The sequence below is a fragment of the Alexandromys fortis genome, unplaced genomic scaffold (genome assembly GCF_014885135.2).
Source record: "Alexandromys fortis isolate MF-2015 unplaced genomic scaffold, M_Fortis_MF-2015_v1.1 scaffold_8_9099976_23576923, whole genome shotgun sequence".
Taxonomy (NCBI): Eukaryota; Metazoa; Chordata; class Mammalia; order Rodentia; family Cricetidae; genus Alexandromys; species Alexandromys fortis.
The window spans coordinates 12,086,256-12,108,800 of NW_026067899.1; the positions used below are offsets into that span (position 1 = coordinate 12,086,256).

A 22,545-nucleotide genomic window follows, 5' to 3' on the forward strand; every position below is an offset into this window, starting at 1 on the left:
TAATCAAAATGTCTGTACACTACCAGAAATCCTTCTCTTTTACACAATCACCCTGCCTGAAATTCTAGCCTTGAGGGATTCCTTTGTGCTAGCAGTAAGGCTCCCGGGGAGGCTCGGCTGCAAGCAGTCTTCATTCACGAGTGGACGTGGTTGTTCAATCACCTCCTTCCAGAATCCATCTGAAAGCACGAGGACTTTTCTGGACGGTGGGAGACAGATCCTTCTGGGAATCGTGAATCATGGCTCAGCCATGGTGGCTGATAGGTGGAACACAGGCGTGCCCAAGCAGGTCTCTGTCTGCTGCTGGAGCAGGTAGCAGGCATGGAGCCTCTTAAAATACTTTGCTTTTGAAGTTTTTATCCTATGGTAACTAATTTTGAGGGGAAGAACAAATGGCAGAGTTTTCTTGTTACAGTAGGAAAAGGGAACGAGTTCTAGTCATCAGAATGTGACAGAAACAAGGTGGCCGTGTTTACAGAGTAGAAATTCAGATGAGATAAGACACTTGCGAGAGAGCGGGATGGCTGCCTGACTCTCAAAGACACCCTGTGGGAACCTCAGGTCTTTCTCATCTTTCTAAAGTGATGAGGAATACGGGGTTTCTTGTGTTGTTGTCTTCTGCCAAGGAGAGGGAGAGGCTAGAAGGACTAGGTGATTCTTGGCAAGGATTGTCGGACCTGGATGAAGCCTCGGTACACCAACTGTATTTTATTACACAGCTTTGGCCCCAAACATCCCCTGAATGTTTACTGTGCCAAGTCTGATAAAAATTTTCTCCTGCCTGTGTACAAAATGACTCTTGGCTCCCATGCTTTTGGAGATTCCAGGGAGCTCAATTTTCCTCTCCTTTTATTTCACTTTGGAAATGCAGGACGAACAAGTTTGTTCTTTTGTTGCGGTTCAAATGCAACTTGGCATCATGAACTCAACCTTCCATTACTGCGGCCGTACCATTATCCTCACAAGACCCTCATCAGATGCTACCTAGTTGCTGGATCCACATGCTTAGATTTCCCAGCCACTAGAACCCGAGTTCAATAAACCTCGATTCTTGATGAAGGCCTCTGTCTGTGATATTCAGTTACAGCGGCAGAAAGACGAACCAAGTTATTGTACAGTTACTCCGTTCGTCTAAGCCACAGCCAGGCACTGGGAAAGGTTTGGACGGGTGAATTGCTCGATTCTTTGTGATGTACTTAGAGATACGAACCGTTTATTTAGTTCCCAAGCAAGCTGGTAGAGAGCAGTGTCTTTTAATGTGACCTGTCCCTCAGTGACGCCTCTTTAAAACCCTGTCCACTTCTGTGATCTGCTCTCTCGTCAGTTCATTCGTTTATCGTTGGCTGTGCCTTTCATGAATTGAAGCCATCCGTGTTCTTGGTATCAAACACATTTCTGTCAAGCCTCTTTTTATCCATTTTCTTCTGTTTGTATCTAAGGCTGCCCACTTGACCCCCCTGGCCTGCAGTCACGTGGGATTGCTTCACTATTCTAAACACCATCACGTGGTTGTGCTTCCTGGATCTGAGTGTTCTTTTTTCCCCGGGTCTTCCCTCCCCAGACTGGGCAATTCAAGACTCACCTTACAAGGCACCTGCCTCTTCCATTTCCAGCTTGGCCTTCGACCAAATGCAAAATTAGGCTGTTGACCTGGGGACACCAATGGCACATTGTGTATCACTTGAGAGTCATGACCCCTGGCTCACGTTCTTCCTTGTGGAACAATCCAGGCACTGTTAGCTCTTCTGTTTATCTCAGATCCGCAGCGGTCCAAATCCGTTTTTCTACTCTTTAGTGAGTGAGTCATCCTGGCGCTTTCCTCATAGTTTCCCCGTCCTTCAGACTTCCTTCGGCACAGTTGCTCACACGCAGCAGTTTACAAAACATTGTAGCTACCTTTATCTGCTTTTAAGAGGATTTACAGGTGGTGTTAACTTATTTAGAAACTGAAACTACCTCCACCAGGTGGAGAGGTGCCCGGAGTGCATCTGAACAAAGACTCCCTGGATCTTAACTAAGGCCTGTGATGTGCCAGGAGAGCTAAGGAAAAGTGGGGGCAAGTTCCTGTTCTCGCCCGCAGCTTCATTACCACCTTGCGGTGTGTGGCTGTGTGTAACCACACGCAGGGAACTGCCATCAGACCCCTCTGAAGACAAACTACAGTAACAACTACAGTGATGTTGTATGGGAGATTTAAAATCACCAAATGCATTGGAAATGTAGATTTATACCGACTGCTGCTCCCTCAGAACAGTGTTTTAAGGGTTAAAACGCTCTGAGATAGCAGTGAAAATAATGCAGAAGTAGTTTCCAGATTGTGGACATTGTGATGTAATACGCCAACGCTTGTCTTGTTGAGGCTATGTAATACGACGCTGGGTAGCCCTGGCAGGCAGCGAGAGATCCCGAGTCGGCTGCCGGGGACATGGGGCCTGTGCTTCATTCAGCACCAGCACAAGGACTGGGCCAGGTCATCCTCAGCAAGGATTGGATGAGTGAGGAAACCAGTGGACAGCCACAGGAGGAAGGCTCTGCAGACAGACCCCTGCTGGAGTGACCTCACACTATGGATGAGAAACCAGTACCAGAGCCAGTGAGTCACAGCCGCAGGAAGTGGATTTTTGGCTGCAATGGCAGACAAATGATGGCCCTGCTTCGTCAATGTGTGTGATGTAATCACTTGAGTCTTGTGGGGAAAGAATGCGAAACCACCCTTTGTTTCTTTTTCCCCGAAACTGCATCTTGATCTTCCAATCCTCATCCAGGTCTCATGGGCATCATACCTCTAGTTTTGTCTCTGTTGCCTGGAAACCTTACCTGGGCCCTGTAGTACCTGACAACAGCTTTATTTACATGCATGCCCCTGTAAGGCCATATTGAATGTAGTTAACACCGCATCTTTTGAGTTCATGCCACGACAACTGCATCAAGAAATTTCACTATTAACCCATTGTTGTGGTGTGCAGGCCTTTAATCCCAGCACTGGGGAGGCAGAGGCAGGTGGAGCTCTGTGAGTTCGAGGCCAGCCCTGTTTACATAGTGAGTTTCAGGATAGCTGGGGCTTTAAACCTCACACACACACACAAAAAATTCATGCTCAATCTTAGTTATCTTATTTAATGATCTTTGGAGGTTCTAGGTTCCTAGTAGAGGGAATCTCGGCTCATTTTCTTCATGAACAGTAACATTAAGTGCTGAAATGAGCAATGTGGGGTAACAATGAACTTTCATAAATAAACAATAAATAAACAAAGAGCTCGCTCCATTTTTCCAGAGCGAACCCATTTAGGTAAAGAGTGCTGTAGAATAACGCCTCATTACTTCAGTGGTGAATGTTTAATTCATCTATGTCATTGTGATTAAATGTGCTCTAGGATTTTATAGTAGTTAAAACTGACCTAATATATTTTAAGACTAAGAATATAGACATTTTACAAATAATATTGATCTTTTAATTAAAGTTCATGATAAACAGACTTTTTTTAAAAACATAAACATTTTTATTATATTATTAGCGAAGAGCAGAACAGTCATCAGTAACAAGGGAGAAGCTGCCATTCGTGCCCCCTGAAGGCAGGGGATGTGACCCTTGTGTCCCCTTCAGCAGCTCACGGAGCACCAGCAGGTAATAAGAAGCCAATAAATCGTCGGCAAGTGACACCAGTCACATTTTACACTGCTGCTTGCCCAGAAAACAAGTCTTGAATAATGGCCATTACCCGAGCCATTTGATAGCTTTCAGTTTGTGATGTGGGAAACCTCAGTGCTATATGGAGATGCTGAAGGGTTCTGCAAACAGTAAATTTCTTTCTGCCACATCTTTCCCATTGCCTGGGTGTGTTTGTAAGGACTCCTAGTTACAGCGCAGTCTAGGTTGGGCAAAATAAAAATGCATTGATTGAAGACTACCAAGTAGGTAGGGAAGATGAGAAGGAGAAAAGGAAGGGCAAGGATGAGAGGGGAGGAATAGGAAGAGGAGAAACAGCAGCAGCCACTGCTGCCACTGTCACCAAAGAAAGGGCAGGATCCTAGGTCTCAGCATATGGTACCTCCCCCCCAAGGTCCCCAACCCCATCTGGGAGAGCGACTGTATGTTCACAGGTCAGTGTTGGGGGGATGCATGCTTCTGAAGCTGTGAAGGTTTAGCTCTTAGAACAGATCCCTGTGGACTAGCTTCAAGTTTTCTTGGTTCTTGACTATAAAATCTTTTATTTATGGTAGTTTCACTGTTAAAGGGATCTGAAACCTGTTTTACTTCATGACTTTGCTCTCCTGACCCCACAGAGTTTTCCCCATCTGGCCCTCCTCAGCTCCATTGACTCTATTCCGAACTTGGACTCCCTGCCCAGCTTCCCTCTATTAACTCTTCCCCGAGGCTCAGTTGACTTTGAGATTTCCTGGTCAGTGTGTTTGATAGACCTTTGGGGCCTCTACATGAGTTTCAATGAATACTCCCTGCTGAGAGAATCCCCTTCCAACTTTGTGTCTGGGAGAAACTGCTTTATAGCAAATAAGTTTCAAGGCCATTAAATCAGAGACATTTTAAAATCTACTTTTAAAAGGCTTTCATTTACGGACAAGCAGCAGTTGCTTGATGTCCCTTGTCCTCCAAGCAGTATGTGACTATGGTAGACGTTCTTAAATTAACTTCTTTCATAGAGCAAACACCTTCAATCATCAGATACCTTGGATGTTCTCGGATACAAGAGCTAAAAAGTGATGTTGAACAGCAAAAGCGCTCAGGAGTGTTGAAGCATGGAATGCTGGGTATGGTTCTTCCTTCCTTCCCTTCTCTCTGTGCAGTCAGTTAAGGCTTCTAGACCCCCAGCTGCAAAAGTGACCCCAGTCAGGCCAGACAGTAACATTGTGTTTCTGTGACCCCAAGAGGTGCTATCTCAATGCTCCTGACTCCAGCTTCAGTGCTAAATTAGAACAAGAGAGAAATGTTCCAGAGATAGTATTTGTATTATGCACCCAACACACACATTGAGATAGTCCTTTTCTTTTCTTTTTCTTTTTTTTCTATTTAGTTATAAACTGATTGGCTTATTAGCTCAGGCTTCTTGTTAACTAATTCTTATAACTTATATTAGCCCATAATTCTTGTCTGTGTTTGCTTTGTGGTTTGGTACCTTTTTCAGCATGGCAATCACATCTTATTTGTTCTGTGTCTGGACCACAACTCCAGAATACAGAATCCTCTTCCCAGGATTCTTTTCTGTTCTCATTGCCCCACCTCTACTTCCTGCCTGGTCACCCTGCCTATACTTCCTGCCTGGCTACTGGCCAATCAGCATTTTATTAAAACAAGTACAGGAAACAAATATTTACAGGGTAAAACCATTGTCTCACAGCACTTTCACCCCCCCCCCCTTTTTTTTAAGAACAAGAACTCTGAATCTAATCTCCTTTGTTTAGGTTTTCTCCTAACCATTATCCATATAAATTTGTAACCAACATTGTAAACAAAGGAAAATATCCATAGTCCAGTTTTTGAGAATGTGGTTGTAAATTTTCAGGCTACTTCCTGCTGAATAGGGGACCTAAAGAAAATTTAGAATTATGATCAACTCATGACTGGAGTATCCCGTGAGGCTTGATCATCTCAGCCAGGAGTCTTGAATCTGTTCTGAATGTAGCACTCAGACATCTGAGCCATCTGCTCCTATCGGGAGATTTCTCAGGGGGTCTTCCTTGATCAAACCTTATTTTTCTTAGCCCAGAATAAATCTATAGCCTCTCATTTTCTGTGGAAACAAAAGCAAAACCTCTTCTCCAAAGTAACATATCTTTTGACTTCAATTTTGAAGTCAAGGCATTTACAAAATGTTTGTGTTTTATTAATCCAGCAGCATTTATATTCAAATGTCTTTTAGCAGCTTTTGCTACTTCCTCAGCTGTCAAGCAATTCAAAGACAATATAATACTATACAGTATCCAGACTCTGTATTTCCCATCTTTACATAGCTTTATTTTAAACTTTATTTTTGATTTTTTTATTTTTTGGCTTTTTGAGACAGTTTCTCTGTGTACCTTTGTCCTGGAATTCATTCTGTAGACCAGGTTGTCCTTGAACTCACAGAGAATAGCCTGCCTCTGCCTCTCAAGTGTTGGGATTAAAGGTGTGTGCCACTACACCTTGAATTCAAAGAGGTCTGCCTGACTCTGTCAAGACAGTCTATGTTTTATTCCAGGCTTCCCTAAACTCCTGTGCTCAGATAATTCCCCTGCATCCTGAGGCATCTTGAGCAGTTGGGACTATAAGGACAATCACTTGCAACAAGGTTGGGAGTATAATTTGAATCTTGAGAAAATTATTACAAATAAAGCCAGAGGTCAGGACAAATTCTAGTCAGACATCAGTAGAAATATGTGGACAGGGCTCTGGCTTTTGTTGTTGTTATTCAAGACAGGTTTTCTCTGTAGCCCTGGCTATCTTGGAACTTGCTCTATAAACCAAGCTGGTCCAGAATTCATAAAGAACTTTTTGCCTCTGTCTCCAAAGTGCTGGGATTAAGGGCATGGGCCATCACTGCCTGGCCAGGCCTATGTGTGGTCTTAATGAGAATTCTTCACATAGATCTATGGTAAGGTTATTTTAAAATGAAGAAAAATTAAGTTTAGTTTTTTTAAAGACATGGATAAGTGCTTTTGAAAGAGTTATGGTTGGACTTTGTTTATACGGAAAGGGCATAAGGTTGGGGATTAAAGTTTATTTGAGATCAGATAAATTAACTTTACTAAAGTCTTCTTATGCCCTACAGTATATTAATAGGATTTTCTATGATCATGCCTTTTAAAATATTCTAGGTCTCTCTTCTTTTAAATATTGAAAGGTCTGGCAGAAATAAAACTCATTAAAGAGCTATTTATTCTTTATGTTTCTTCAGGTTGTAGAGGGGATAAAAAACACAAGGCATTTTTTTTCACATAGTAGAGACCAATATATCCTATGAGACTTTCATGTTTAGAGAATTTAAATATGTATTTTGAAGACATGTGAGAAATGTCATAGAAATAATCTTATAAAGTTTTGTTTGCATTTTTAAATACCTGTATGTATGTAATCTGAGTGTGAGTGTGAGCACACAAATAAATCTGGCTATCTCTTTAGACCCTTGAAGACTCTTGAAATACTTGACCTGACTCCACATCTAGAATTTTCATGCCAATTTTTATACCTATGAATTGTGGTATCATTAGCGACCAGTGATTTCCTAAGAGGTATGTCTACATCTTACTAATCAGTGGACTGTAGTTCAGGATGTAATTCTAATACAATCTTTCACTGAAAGTTACTTTTGGTCATGGTGTTTTATGATAGCAATTGAAACCAAACTAATATACTAACTTTGTTTCCTGCTTGGGCTGAATAATGGCAGAATTGGAGAAGCAATTTTGTTTATGATAACAATAACTCTGAGTGTACATGGTACCCAGATCTCATTTTCTAAATCCATTCCCTAAAGAACCCAAACACCTGGGAAAATTATTCAGTTCAAGACCATGACCAGAAAAGCCCAAGATGAGTCTGGAAAGTTACATTGTTCCAAGAAGCAAGGAAGCAATCAAGGAAGATGTCAAGTAACTATATGAGTGCCCAGAACCATCTATATATTTTCATATTGCTGATATAGTTGTGATTCAAATTAACTATCCAACATTGATTATGACTAGCAAGAACTACAACAAGAATGTAGCAGATTGTTGAGATAGAGATGGGTGAAAAGTAAAGGTGCTTGAAGGTAGAGACCAACTAAATTTTACTGTAACAATGGGGTAAACTATGTGGAAGGAGGAGGAGCATGTGTGTAACAATCCCAGAGAAAGACATGGTCAATTCTATCTTTAGGGATTGTGTTACTTTTCTGTTGCTATGGTAGAACATCATGATTAAAGGTCACTTAAGGAAGAAAAAGTTGATTTTGGCTTATTGTTCCCGAGGGGGAAGAGTCCATGATGGTGGGGAGGCCCGCAAGCAGGTAGCATGGCAGCACAAGCAGGAAGCTGAGAAAGCACATCTACAACATTTAGCATGAAGCAGAGAGAAGTGAGGCTGTGAAATCTCAAAGCCTGTCCCTAGTGATCTACTTCCTTCAGCAAGGACAAACCTCCTAAACGTCTTTAAACAGCACCACCTCCTGGAGATCAAGTGTTCAAATGTATGAGCCTGTGGGGGACATTCTCAGCTAAACCACATTTCACTCCCTGCCTCCCAGAGGTCCATGGCCATTTCTCAATGCAAAATAGATTTAGTCCAATTTCAAATGTTCTCATAACCTTTCTCAATCTCAACACTGTTTAAAAAGTCCCAAGTCTTCCGAGACTCAAGACAATCTCTTAAAGTGAGCCCTGTAAAATCAAAAACAAAGTACATACTCCCAACATACAAGGGCACAAAATGTATCTTTCCATTCCCCAGATGGGAATAAGGGCATGGAGAGGACCTATTGGGTCAAAGTAAGACTGAAATCCACTAGGGAAAATCTCTAATCCTGTAGTTCCTTGCCTGATGTTGAAGGGCTTTCACGGCTCCATGGCCTCCCTCCCCACTTTGCTGCCTGCCACATATATCTCTTTTGGGACTGCCTTCAATCCCTTTATGCAGCACTTCGTGGCAGATGTCTCACAGCTCTGGCACCACCAACATCTTGGGGTCTCCAGTGCAACTCTGCTTTTCCTTTGATAGTGTCGCACAATTGCCTCCAGGGCTTCCTGCCTTCATTCAGAAACTCCCGTGGCACACATGGCCTGGTGCCAGTGACTTCCTGAAAGAGCCAAGGAAGAGTCCACGACCCTTCAACTCTTGCATCCTTTGTGTCTCTAAAAATTCAGCCCCTTTAATTGCATTTATAACAGTCTTTTTATTTGGTGCTTTCTAGGACCAGAAACCTCCTGAGGTGTTCTTTCCCAAGGTGGAAGTTTAGCTGCGTGAGGTCTTGCCCTGAAGGCACTCTTTTCATTGTTTAATTACACAGCAAGAGGTGTCTTCTTAACTACACCAATCTGAGACAATTACAGCATCACTTTCAACATAAACCTTGGCTGCAACTTAAAGCTTCTTAGTGTTCTTTTCCTATCCAAATGAGACGTTTTTGTGTTTCTTTCTGTGCCCCTTGCTTTTTCATTTTCATTGTTGACCTGTATAATGGAAATCAGTTATGATCATGCAACAGACTTAATGCTATACTATCTTGAAATTTTGTCTTCCAGAGAAATTAGTCCATTCCTTTTCTTTTAGCTTCAGGCAAGTTCTAAAGGACAAGGACCGAAGGTAGCCAGATTCTTTAGTACGGTCGCACAGGAGTAACTTCTAGCCCATCACTCTCAGCACTACTGTTTTCTAGATTCCTATTTTAAAAGGCAATGCTCAAAGCCTTGTTTATGGCATTCAGCTGTCTTTCTAGCCCAAAGCTACAGAGTTTTCCCACATTGTCGGTGGACCATGTTGGGTGCAATCTGTTGGAAACCATGTTCTACAAATCAACATGCTCAGGTTCTTCATTGCCTGCTCCCAGGCACCAGCTTCTCTCTTAGTTACTTTTATGTTGCTGGAATAAAACACCATGACCAAGACAACTTAAGGAGAAGAGGGTTTATTTTAACCCACAGTTCTGGAGGGTGAGAGTCCATCACGGTGTGATAGGTGGGCATGGTAGCGAGCAGCGGGCATGAGAGGTGGCATGAGAAAGAAGCTGTAAGATCACATCTTCAGTCGCGAGCCCAAAGCAGAGAGAACAAACTGGACATGGAGCGAGACTGAAATCTACAAGCCCACCTCCATTTATGAGCTTCCTCCAGCAAGGCCGCACTCCTAAATCATGCTAAACAATGCTACCATCTGGGGAGCAGGTGATCAGATAAAGGAGCCCAGGAGGGGCATGTTTCAATCACACAACCACAAGAACAGGGCATTAGCATTTGTTAAGAATTGTGGCAGAAGTATCCTGAGAGAAAAGAAAACAAGCTTGGGTAACAGGATCTATGAAGAAATAGAGTTTCAGGCATCTCTTTGTGGGTTGAAGGGGTTGTGAGAAAATTCCTTAACCTGATCTTCTGCATGGTTAATTTGCCTTCATGATATAATGGTGACAGACCTGAAGATGACCAAGAAGCATTTGTGTTTCTCATGGATTTCTCTCTTTCATCCTTTTTCTTTTTCGTTCTTTCTTAATAAAACAAATATACTAGGTACAAAAAAGTCATTGATGTGATGACAAAAATGAAGGTAGTAAAAACCTGTTTTTGGCTGGTGAGTTGGCTCAGTGGGTAAAGCATTTGCCAGCAAGCCTGATGACCCACGTTCAGGGCCCGGAACCCAGACGGTAAAAGGAGAGAACCAACTCTCACAAGTTATCCTCTCAGTATTATGTGTTCTGTGACATACACGCTCCACCCCATGTACATACAAATTAAATAAATGAAACAAACAAAAACCCCAAACCCCAAACATTAAGTTTAACTATTTTCTAAGTGTGAATATATAAATGAGTTGTGTAAGCCCCCCCCCAGTGTTAGTTTTCTCACCTAATAAGTGGGTCTAATTGCAGCTGTCATATGGTGTGATATGCACTATTAATGGTCCCTTGAGGTTCTCTTCTGCTTCTGCCTACTCCACCACCGTGTGTGTGTGTGTGTGTGTGTGTGTGTGTGTGTGTGTGTGTGTATTTATACCACACGAACACTTCTATTGTAGTTAAAGATAGATAAAAGCAACCCTCTGAGATCTTGACTGGGCATACTTTCACCAGTTTTGTGTAAATGGGACAATAGCTCTAGAGTGCAGAGCCAGCCGTTAGTCCCTCAGGGTCTTTGGAAGACGCTGCAGTCAGGAAGGAAGGAGACAATGCAAGGCCTTCCCTTTCCATGATGCTCTTGTTTGGCAGATGGGCAGCGCCAGACAGATGGTGATGGGTCATGCTCCTTTTCTTTTCAAGTGACCCGATCTTGCCAAAGGACACTTGGCACTCCAGGAAAGATGCAGTACTTTCTAAAAGAGATGCCAGAAGGCTTGCTTGACCTGTAGAAGTGTGAAGAGGTGAAAATTCTCTTCAGGTACCATAGGTGCTTGACTAAGGTGTCACCCCAAAAGAGATAAAGAAGGTTATTATTCAGTGAGCATTTGGACAGACTGACAGGACAGACAGACAGACCGATTCAGAAAGCCCTCACCTCACTTGCAGCACGAGTCTGTCTCTTTCATTAGATGTTTTCAGGCTTTGTACTTTTATGGATTTTTTTTCAGGTTTCTGGATAGTCTACTGAATACTTATGCCATACTATTTAATCAATCCCTAAAAGGAAATTATTAGTTTAAAAAGGTGTTTATTAGCCAGATGTGGTGACTCACTACTGCAGTCCCAACACTTGGGAGACTAAGACAGGAGGATAGCCGAGAGTTTTGGACCAACTCAAACTAAAAATGATAAAAAGGGTGTTTATTATACATTGCACTAGACTATCCTGGTTCTCTTTTGTACATACCTCTGATCCTAACGTTAGTATGATTTCCTGGAAATGGAAGCACTGGACTTTCATTATACATCACCCAACTAATTTCCAGAAGGTTCCACCAATGTGTATTTCCTGTCTGGTGTCACCCAAGTGTTATTTCACCTATTTTTGTCATTACCAGGATATAGCTATTTAAAAAAATTTGAGTTTTCACATAATAAGCAGTAATATTAACTAATGTATTTATGTTTACAATGCCAGATACTATTCTAGCACTTTCTGTATATGAAAGAAGCAGAATTTTAAGAGGACCTCTCACGGAAAACCTACCTCCAGAACACACCCCGTGTAACTCTCGGGAGTGTGAATAGGTCACACTCTCTGTCCTGTGGTACTGCTCTGTTATGTTGCCAAAGAGACCTTGGAGATGCAATTAAGGTTTTTGATAATTGGCAATTAAGATAAAATGGTTCTGACTTATCACAAGAACAGTTTCCTTGTTTGGGGACTTGTGGAGAAATCAAAGGATTCTAAGTAGGAAAAGGAGCTGGTGAGATGAGAGGGCAGCTTTGCCTGGTTGCCTTGAAGATGAAGACTGAATGGCAACGGAAGCAAGCAACCCACTGTCCCTGAGTTGGTCCTGGCTTATAATAAGCAAGTACACGAGAGTGTACATCTTAACACCTCAGGTAATTGCAGCTGATGTGGGCATGGATAGTTTTGCACATAGGTCTTTGCTCAAGAGCAGTCTGGTTGCAACTTTGGTTTCAGCCGAACCATGTTCCAAGTGAAGAGCTCAGCTGAGCAATGCCAGGCTCCAGAACTGCAACACCATGAGCTAAGACAGGGACACTGATTTTACAAACCCTGGGGGACAGAAACCAGGTACAAGGAGATTCAGTGACCAAATCGGAGGTAATTTGAACATCAAAATAAATATAGTAGTGTATCAGGCCCCCAGACCTTAGTAGGCCTCCAGATCTTAGCACAGTTGACTCCATAATAGAAGTATCATTCAGGCCATAAAACTCACCACAGGCAGTACCACCTGCCAAACAAACAAAGAAAAGATTTAATCTATCTAAGTCCATAGTTCTGGAAAAGTCTCTAAATACTAACCTTGATTTTTGACTATGTAGTTCTGCTTCTGGATAACTGTGCTTGCTTTGAAGTACATCAACCCAGGGTATGGTTTCTGCAATTAAAAGCTCACCCTCAGAAAGGTTTGGGTGTACACTTGGATCCCAAACACACAATGTAGTTAGCCGCTGGCTAGTTAGTAAAGACTTTCTATTGGCTTAACCCCATATCCAAGTAGGCCTCTCTGGTGGAACCCCACAACAATAGCAGATGATAACCTATTGGATAGAGTGAATCTGGGTAGACAAATACATAAATTATGTACCCAGTGGGTAAACGTTATTCATTTCAAACTTAGCTCTCACAAAGCACTAATTGCGGGCGAAAAGAGCAACTGTGCTGTGCGGTGGGATCTTTGACAGAGACTGCTTTAATTAAATGTTGGAAGTGACACCAGGGGCCAGCGTGAACCAGACTGCAGGACGAAGAGCACCAGCCTCTTGTCCTGACCTACTGCGCATCTAATCACCAGGAAACACCAGACTAACCCGGCCTGAAGGACAACCCACAGGGGAAACTGGCATGTAGTCTACCATGTGTCACGACCACCACTGTCAAAGGCAGGCGGGCACAGCAAGACTGACTGGAGGAGGCTAAAAGGGACACAGCAACTACACACAGGGCTTGCTTCTGAGCGGGGGCTCTTGCTGTGAAGGGCATTGCTAGAACAATTGGCAAAACTCGAGTGCCCGTGGAAGTTGAGTTGACAGCAATGTTATCGATGTTAGATCTTGCCAAGGGCCGTCTAGTGGCTGCTTGGGAGATTGTTTTGTTTGTAGGATGATTCTCTCAAGAGTGTAGGAGTGGTGGGTAATAAGGGCAGCAACTTCCATGAGATCAAAGTCTCCCTCAGAAAATAGACTTCTCTGATGGTTTCAAAATATAGAAGTTAGTTTAAAATAAAACCTTAAGAGGAAACGTTTTTTTTTCTTCTTTTAAAAAAGAATGTGTTATAGAGCAAAATTCTATTGTATTTGCATTGATTTTTTTTTCTTGTGGCATTTTCATGTGTAGCTTTGCAGTCATTTACATAGTATGTATATATATTTACACATACATAGTAAATGTATATATGTGGTATTTGGGTTCTCTAGAGGAACAGTATTTACAGAATGAATGTTTATTAGATTTTCTTTACAGGCTGTTGTTCAACTAGTCCAAGAATTGCTGTCTACCAATGAAAGGTTCAAGAATCCAGTAATTGTTCAATCCATGAGGATGACTTTCTCAGCTGGTTTTTAGTATACACTGGAATCCCAGAGAAGCAGGCTCTTATGCCAGTGAAAGAATGGATATGTGATTGAGAGCAAGCAGCCAAACAAAACAAAACAAACAAACAAAAAAAAACACAGCTTCCTTGTAGACCGGGTTGGCCTCGAACCGACAGAGATCTGCCTGCCTCTGACTCCCAAGTACTGGGATTAAAGGCATATGCCACCACCAGGTGGCCCTAGGATGATTTAATTGAGAAAAAATTCCTCACAGGTATACCCAGACCCCTGAGTTTTAGTTAATTCCAGATGTAGTCAACTTAATCAAGAATAGCCAACACAAGTCCACCGTTTGTCAACTTGACACACAATCATATCTCCTTATGTCATGCTTAATTTTTAAACGAGAACAATATCCAGGTCATAATTACACCTAACATGATGTATTTATCTCATGTACAATCACAAACATATATTTAATGAGGTCACAGTTATGCTAAACATGATATAACTATCCCTCATACAACCACAAATGCACGATAAATTTTAGAATAGGTAGCAATGTCCCTGGAGGGTTATTCTTTTAGTATCTCAAACTTAAATATGATAACCACTGATATTCTCTTAATTGATGTTATATTACATGATAAAGAAATCGGGAAAGACAACACAAATGTCTGTACGAAAACATTCTTAATTTATGGTTGGCTCTATTGAATCACATGACTAAAATTAAATCAACCATGAATCATGATGTTAGAGCCAACATGAACTCTATAGTTGACTAGGCCTGGGTTTAGTTATCTCTGATCTGTGATGGCATCAGGGCCTGTTGTGATCAGCTGAAGGGGGAAAGAAGACCTGCCAGGAACACAGAAAATATCGAGGAAGTCACTATAGGTGTTCTGAGTTTTCACCTAGGCAGCACTGGGTAGTCATTTTTGCTCATTAAAATCTTTCTTTAACAATTGTCCCTTGAAAACTTCCTAAAAGTAGGATTATTAGCCATGGTGATAACTTACCGGAAACTATGTTACAGGGTTGTTCTTTTGAAGCATGTGTGTGTTCAATAATATCTCTCTCTCTCTCCCCGTCACTCTCTTATAAGCGACAGAGACAGCCAAGAAGCGGCAGATCCAAGGACACACAGCAGTCACAAAATGCATCTTGGTGGTGGGAGGGTTTTGATGAGTATCCTCTCTCTGGCCAGTTAAGGAAGGGAACCTGGCGGCTCTCTTTCACTGGGAGCAGCTGGGCCAGTTTTCTGACATAGTCTGGCAGCCCCTGTCTCTGAGCCCACTGGAGCTTGGTAATGCTTGTGCTTCTGCTTGGCCTTCACCCTCCCAGTGGGTGCTTTCAGTTTGAAACTACCCCAAGAGGCTGTACAGATGCCTCAGTGTGAGCAGCAGGTGCTGGTCTGGGACCTGCATCTCACCCTTTCCAAGGCTCTTAGGAGGGCAGAATGAATCAGAAGACATGTTTTCAAGTATGACGTGGATAACACCACTATATCCTTTAATAGGCCAACAGCAGAAGGTGTGACCCTGATGTGGGTTTTCCCTCTCTATGCTGTGACTATTATTGGTTAATAAAGGAACTGCTTTGGGCCTATAGCAGAGCTGTAGGGGAACAGAGCTAGGCGGGGGGAAACTGAACACAGTGCTGGGAGAGAGGAGAAGTTAGAGAAGCCTTGCAGCCCTGCCAGAGTCTGACAGAATTTTACCCAGTAAGTTACTGCCACATGGCAATACACAGATTAATGGAGATGGGTTAAATTAATATGTAAGAGTTAGCCAAAAAGAAGCTAGAGCTAATAGACCAAGCAGTGATTTAAATAATATGGTTTCTGTGTGCTTATTTTGGGGCTGAGTGGCTGGGAACCAACAAGTTGCTCTCTGTTTACTACATGACCCAGATTAAAAGAAGATCTTTCCGACCTCCCTACACCCGGCTCCACCGAAAATTGGGCCCGTGGTTGTCCACCGCCTGACATCTGCAAGCTGCATGCCCATGAGTGCTCACTGGAATTTGCAATCAGCGATAGCGGCAATGACTTCAAAATGGAGAACTAATGAATCTTGGTATTCTCACCCAGTATATGCAAGATATTGGCAACATTATCATCATGCAATGGTTTGGATGCGAACCCACCAGAATGTCTACAGGAAGTCCAAGAATTCCTGTCTCACTTCCCCATGGTTCTACCCTCAAGGAGTTCTTCCCTGGAACGCTGTTGATTATGAGGCTGGGCATCCTTGGAACTATCAAGGCCAACACGTGGTCTGGCAGGAGCCTCCCTACAGTGTTTCCCATCTCCAAAGCTCTGGGCAGCCTCTTTGTGATAGCAGGAGAATCCAGGCAACCACAAGAGAAGATGAAGCCCCATATGAAGAGGAAGCGATGGAGTCGGATTCAGATAATGAAATAGAATGCGACCTGAGCAATATGGAAATCACGGAGGAGCTCCGCCAGTACTTTGCAGAGACTGAGAGGCACAGAGAAGAGCAGCGGCGACAGCAGCAACTAGAAGCCGAGCGTCTGGACGACTATGTAAATGCCGACCATGGGCTGTACTACAACCACCAAAGGTCCACAGAGCCTCCCTCAGAGAAGCCTGGGGAGCGGCGTCAAGCAGAGATGAAGCGCTTGTATGGGGACAGTGCTCCCAAGATCCTGGCCATGGAGGCTGCTGTGCAGATGAGCTTTGACAAGTACTGTGACAAAAAGCAGCCAAAATACTGGCCTGTCATTCCTCTGAAGTTCTGAGTTGTGGGCACAGGGACCTTGGGGAAAACCTCCTGAACACAGTTCCTCGCCTCCCTCCTCTGGATGTGTTCTCTTCATTTTTCCTGGACATTTTTCAGAGAAAGAGGCCTGTATACCAACACAGTGGATACGATCTGTCAGCCACTTAGAATTCTGTCAGCAGGAGGTACACTGTTGCCAACACAAGAAATATCCCCTTTACATAAAGTGATAATCGTATATATTATACTTAGTATACTGGCTCTTGATTAACTCCCTAATAGAGTTCAGTTCATGGACATTTTTGCCTAGACATACAATGGTTTGCTTTTGTAATTTCCTTCTTTAAGCCTTCCTGGTTGTCACAAAATCCTTAAGCCACATGTCATTTTTTTTTTTTTTGAGACCAGTTCTCATATAACCCAAGTTAGCCTCAAACTCTTAAATCCTCCTCCTTCCACATCCCAATTGCTAGCTTACAGATGTGCACCCCATTCTGGGCTCTAATCCACATGTTCTCACTGACTGTAACCCTTTGGATCCCTCTGAAAATGATACAAGAGTACAGTAAAAAAATGCCACTTGTTATTCAGCGAGGTGTTAGCCTACATGCTCTCTAAAAGGCCTGAGAGCAATGTTCTGGGCTTGGCAGGCCATGTCCTCTGTCTCCTAACTGCCTAACCCTGACTTTACAGCGTCAAAACAGCCATGGATACTGAGTAAACAAATGGACTTGACTGTGTTCCAATAAAACTTTATTTGTAAAATACAAAAAAAAAGATCTTTCCACCTCAAAAGATCTGGATTAAAGGTATACCTTCCTACTTTAAAAGTGGGTTGCAGGAGCACACCTTTAATTCTAGTTCTTGGGAGTCAGGGACAGTTGGGTCTATAAAATCAAGGCCAGTCTGGTCTACGGAGCAAGTTAAGGACAGTCAGTGCTACACAGAGAGATTCTGCCTCAAAAAATGGATGTGTGTTTGTGTCCCACTTTGAGTTATGTAAGAAAAGTGTGTGTGTGTCTGTGTGTGTATGTGTGTGTCTGTGTGTGTACATCTGTGCTGGTGCCTGTGTTTGTATGCATTCACCTGTGTGTGCACATATGGAGACCAGAGATCTACATGAGGTGTCCTGCATCTCTCCACCATAATTTTTTGGGACAGGGTATTTCAGTGAAATGTATATCACTGTTTGGGCTAGGATGGATAGCCAGAAAAGCTCCCAGGGGATCCACCTGTCTCTAATTCCTGCAGCCCTGTGGTTACAAGCATACACAGCCATGGCCAGCTTCTACATAGATCCAGAGCCCTTGTACTTGCTTGTTAAGCACTTTCTGTCTCCCCCAGCCTAGATATTTTTATACACTTTTATTAAATAAGAATATTATTTTGTACATTGCTTTAGAATGTTGTATTTATGCATAAGCTATATGTCATCCTTTAAACTTGCTATAATGTTAACATGTTATGGTGTCTTTTTGAGTATGAAACATGCTGTGCCATTAGAGTGTGCAGATTTGGTTTTAAAAGTCACTGAGTACCTTTCAGCAAGTTTGTTGATTCTGTCATGTTATTATATCAAATAAACCTCAGATGGCAGCTGCGAGTGAGATCTGGTGGCAGTTAATTTAATCCTGTTCTTGGAAGAAGAGTCGTGTGTGCCGTTTACACACCTTGTGTCTTCTCACATTTCCCTTTGGACAGGGAGTATCATTTTCTAAATCCAAATAGTATTTGGGATGCTAAGATTGATTGATTTTTATTCCTCGCTCTTCCTCAAATCCCCAGTCACTAACGATCCAAGTGAGCCTGTGACTGCCTCACCTTGTTCTACCCCTGCTGATAATGAGTCCATGGCACACCCTCACTGCTTATGGTTCGGGGGTAGTGAGCCTGCAGAGCTGATGGCTGCTGAGGGTGTGTTCTTCACTTTGAGAGGCATCCCATAGTGATGCTAACAGAAATCACATCTCTTTGGTCTCCCCTCTTGGGACTCTAATTTCAACGAAGAGAGAGGAGTCTTTGCCACTTCCTATAAGGTCCCTCCAACTAACGTAATCCCTTTTGAGCTGATGTCAGCATTCAGACCATGGCATCGAGGTCATCTTTAAGGGACTATTAGGAGTTTGCTTGCTTGTGTTTTATGATGATGATGTGTGCACATTTCCACTGAATATATGTAGGACTAGAAGGACAAGGCAAAAATAGCTGAACAATTTTCCTGGAGAAAATACACGGATTTACGCCCCCTACTAGCCACGTAAGTGCTCTGTTTCTCCTGCTCTTCCTCTGTCACCAAGCATTTTGTGTTCTGTTTTAGCTTCCATAGCATGCTGATGGTGCTATCATATTGCGACTTAAATTGGATTTCCTTAACGAGTGAAGTAAAATGTCTTTTAGTATGGGAAGGTGTCTTTTTGTTGTGAACTGCCTGTTCAGGTTTTCTGCTCCGTTTTTTTTTTAATGGCTTGTCAGCTTTTATCTTATTAATTTATATGTGCTTTTGAAATATGCTTCTGGACCCACACTTTTATGAGGGAAATGCTTGGACAGCAAATGCATTTCCATAATGTTTATGTTGCCAGTTGCCTTTTCATTTCCTTACAGAAGTTCTTAGTTTAATATTGCCCAACTTCTTGCCTTTCCACTTTGGATTAGCATTTGGTAAAGAAATCTCTCGAACTCCAGTGTCCTGGAATTTCTTTTTTTGGGGGGGGGAGGGGGAACTTCATCTCATGTATCTCAGGCTGGCCTCATATTCACTGAAGACGACCTTGAATTTTGAATTTCTGGTCCTCCTGCCTCCCCCAGTGCTGGAATAATTAATACCAAACCTAATTTTATGTGTGCCAAGGATAGAATGTAGAGCTTTATACATGCTAGGCAAACGTTCAACCAACCGAGGTAGATCCCTGGCCTTTTGCAAGCCTGGGTGTTCCCTTCCCACACACACCTTTCTCTGTGTACACAGTCCTGACCTTGAATTTCCCATCCCTCTCTCCCCAAGTTCAGAGTAATGCACTACATGCTGATCTTTGTTCTTTTGATTGGGCATGTTGTAGTTAAACATTTTAATTTATCTGTTATTACTACTAACAAGTGGTAGTTAGTATTTCTTATTATTGACTATTATAGTTTTATTTATTTTTATTTAAGGTAGGGTCTCACTATATAGCCAGCCATTTCTGGCCTCAAACTCAAGAGACCCAGCTGCATTTGCCTCCTGAAAGCTGAGATTAAAGGTGTGTGTCAACAATTCCTGGCTTGAATCCAAGTATTTTGATAGCACATTCGTTTCTCTTTTGGATTTATTTTTATCTTACATGTATGAATGTTTTGGCTGCATGTATGTCCAAACTCCACATAAGTGGCTGGTACCCCCGAAGACAAGAAAAAGTGCATCAGATCACCCGACGGGAGCTACAGATCATTGTGAGCTGACTTGTGTGTAACTGTGTACCGAACTCAGGACCCTCTGCAAGAGCAGCAAGTGCCCTCGTGCACTGAGCAATTTCTCCAGCTCTTGACGGTACATTTAAATCAAAGAAGGAACTCCTGTGTAGCCAACTCCTCACTATCCTTGGCATGTATGATCACCGACCCGCTTACCTCACTTTTACTCCACAGGCAAAATCTACAAGATAGAAACCTATTATTCCTTTCCTATTTCTAGCTTTAATAAAAACTTATTTTTTTTCACAAAACAATTTTCAAATCATTGTTTGGGTGACACAACATGATTCCTTCACAAGAGGTTGTGAAGTCAGAGAGAGTTGAAGCGTTGCCACTTCCATTACGAGTAGGTTGAAACTACCCGGGGAAAGGGGTGGAGCCAGGCCTTCCCTAACTTCCTAATGTCTCTCAGTACACCTCTTACCTCCACAGTCCCACCGAGGTACAGTGCTACACTGCCCACATCAGCCAGTAAGTAATGATCCAACTGGGTACATGGCATGTGTCTGTGTGTCTTCCTGAAGATGATTAGCTCAGGAGACTGTTACCACCTTCGGAGTTACCCCACTCTGCCTCCTCTCAGTAGAAAATCTGCATTTAGCGGAGACATGAGACTTTTTTAAAAAAATGACTTAAATTGAGGTGTCTAGAAAAAGGAAACAGGAAATAAATGATTTTGTTTCTTCTTTGCTTTCCTGGCACCTTTTCTCTATTTCCTTCTAAATGTCATCTTAATACCTCTAATGGTGAAAATTTTACTTTTCTTTTTTTTGCCTTTACTTATTAGCACAGAAATCTTTTCAAATCTCACCTGGCAGTAGCACCGCGAACAAACACTGCTTCCCTATTATAACTATTCCATTCCCTCAAGATACGTTAGCCCCTACGAGTCACGGCGCTGTCACTGAGCAGTTTCGAAGTCTTTGTTGCTTAATAGACCGCTATTTTTTATTGAAATTAAAAAAAACTTTCATATAATATTTACAAGAAAATTGCTTCCTGTATAATTGATCCTTTGTGGAAAAGCTATTCATTACAGGGCATTACAAACCCACAGACACATTCTCTTGCCTCGCGTCTTTTTTGTATTGCTTTTTTAGCAGTTTAATTAAATCGTGGAGTGCTTTTCCTTTCTTCTCCCAGTACCGCCCACACACCCTTCTACGCACTTTCCTCCACCTATGTTGGAGCTGAGCGTTCTACTCTAGTAGAGCTTTTCAATGGAGGATTTTTGCTAGACGGACATCTCCTGTGATACTTTTGGGGAAGCAATGACAGTGATGTTTTTCTAAGACATCCGTCTATATGGCCGTGTAATTCTCTAGAACAGTCTCTAGACTGCTTTAAATGAGGGGCCCCGAAGGCTCTTTTCTGTGCACGTGCTTTCTATTATCCCAGCATTTTTGCAGCAGTAGTTGGAAATTACAGAACCTGGCCGCAGTAACGTGGGGATTTATTTTCCTCGTAATACCACGTCCAGAGGGAACGGCGCAGGGTAAGAACAGCAGAAAGAATCTTGATGCCAATGGTCCGGCTTCCTCTCGGCTGCCTTCTCTGTGATGCCTGTGTGTATCTTTCATGCAAGCACAGACCCTCTATGACTGTTTCTCCATATCTGGCTTTCCCCTTGCATTTCTGGCAGGAAGAATGGAAGGTCAGGGAAGTGTGTGTGTGTCGGGTTGGGAGTGGGGCTGCAAAAGAAACCAAATCTGGCCCCTGCTTTCTTACATCTCATTGCTTACATGTCATTGGCTGGAACCAATTGCATGATCACCGACAGCCTCTAAAGCACACTATTCCTGCCTTGCCGGGAAGCCGCGTCTACTCCGAAGGAAGATGCAAGCGGAGAGGATCCGAAAGATGCAAGCGGAGAGGATGCTAGCACACTACCGTCTCTGCCAGTTTCAAGCTTCAGATGCTAAAATTTCTCAGCAGTAATAGGGAAAAGCACATCAAAATGCCATTAATTATCGAACTTCATAACCTTGCTGGTGGCCTTGGCATGTGCACTTTTCTTTTAATGAACAAGCTTGTAATCAAAAGAAAGAGCAACACACTTGTGACAACTCATCAGAGGAAAAAGGACAGGGCATTTAATCATTGGGTTAAAGAAGGCGCCTGAAACCGGTCCTCTTCAAGTCACATCAAATCTGTATAAAACTGTATAAAATTCTAAGTAAAGTTAACTAGAAATCATAGGCTGACTGTCACATCATTATTGCAACCTAATAGGGCCATGATGCTCTAGGAAAGGACTGGGAAAATGGTTCAGTGTTTATGAACACTGGCTGTTCTTCCAGAGGACCCAGGTTCAATTCCCATCACCCACATGGTGGTTTATAACAATCTGCAATTACGGTTCCAGGTGATCTGATGCTCTCTTCTGGCTTCCACAGGCATTGCAGATAAACACATGATACACAGGCAAAACACCCATGCACATCAAATACATGATGCTCCAGGAAGTGGTCTAGGGGTTCAGAAATGACTGATAGATGATCAGGTTTGGGGGCTCTGACAAGTAGGATCCTAATGGAGTGATT

At 42.6% G+C, this 22,545-nt stretch overlaps 2 protein-coding genes across 4 annotated transcripts in view; both read left to right on the plus strand.

Annotated features, from left to right (window-relative positions):
* LOC126489683 (gem-associated protein 8-like) overlaps positions 1–17,357 on the plus strand; it is a 64,021-nt gene extending 46,664 nt beyond the window's left edge. Inside the window, exon 2 of the mRNA XM_050124096.1 lies at positions 15,721–17,357. Within this exon, the coding sequence (XP_049980053.1) occupies positions 15,810–16,571 (762 nt within the window). The 5' untranslated portion in view covers positions 15,721–15,809 and the 3' untranslated portion in view covers positions 16,572–17,357. The remainder of the gene's footprint in view (positions 1–15,720) is intronic.
* Ccdc148 (coiled-coil domain containing 148) overlaps positions 1–22,545 on the plus strand; it is a 231,765-nt gene that overhangs the window by 46,672 nt on the left and 162,548 nt on the right. The window lies entirely within an intron of this gene.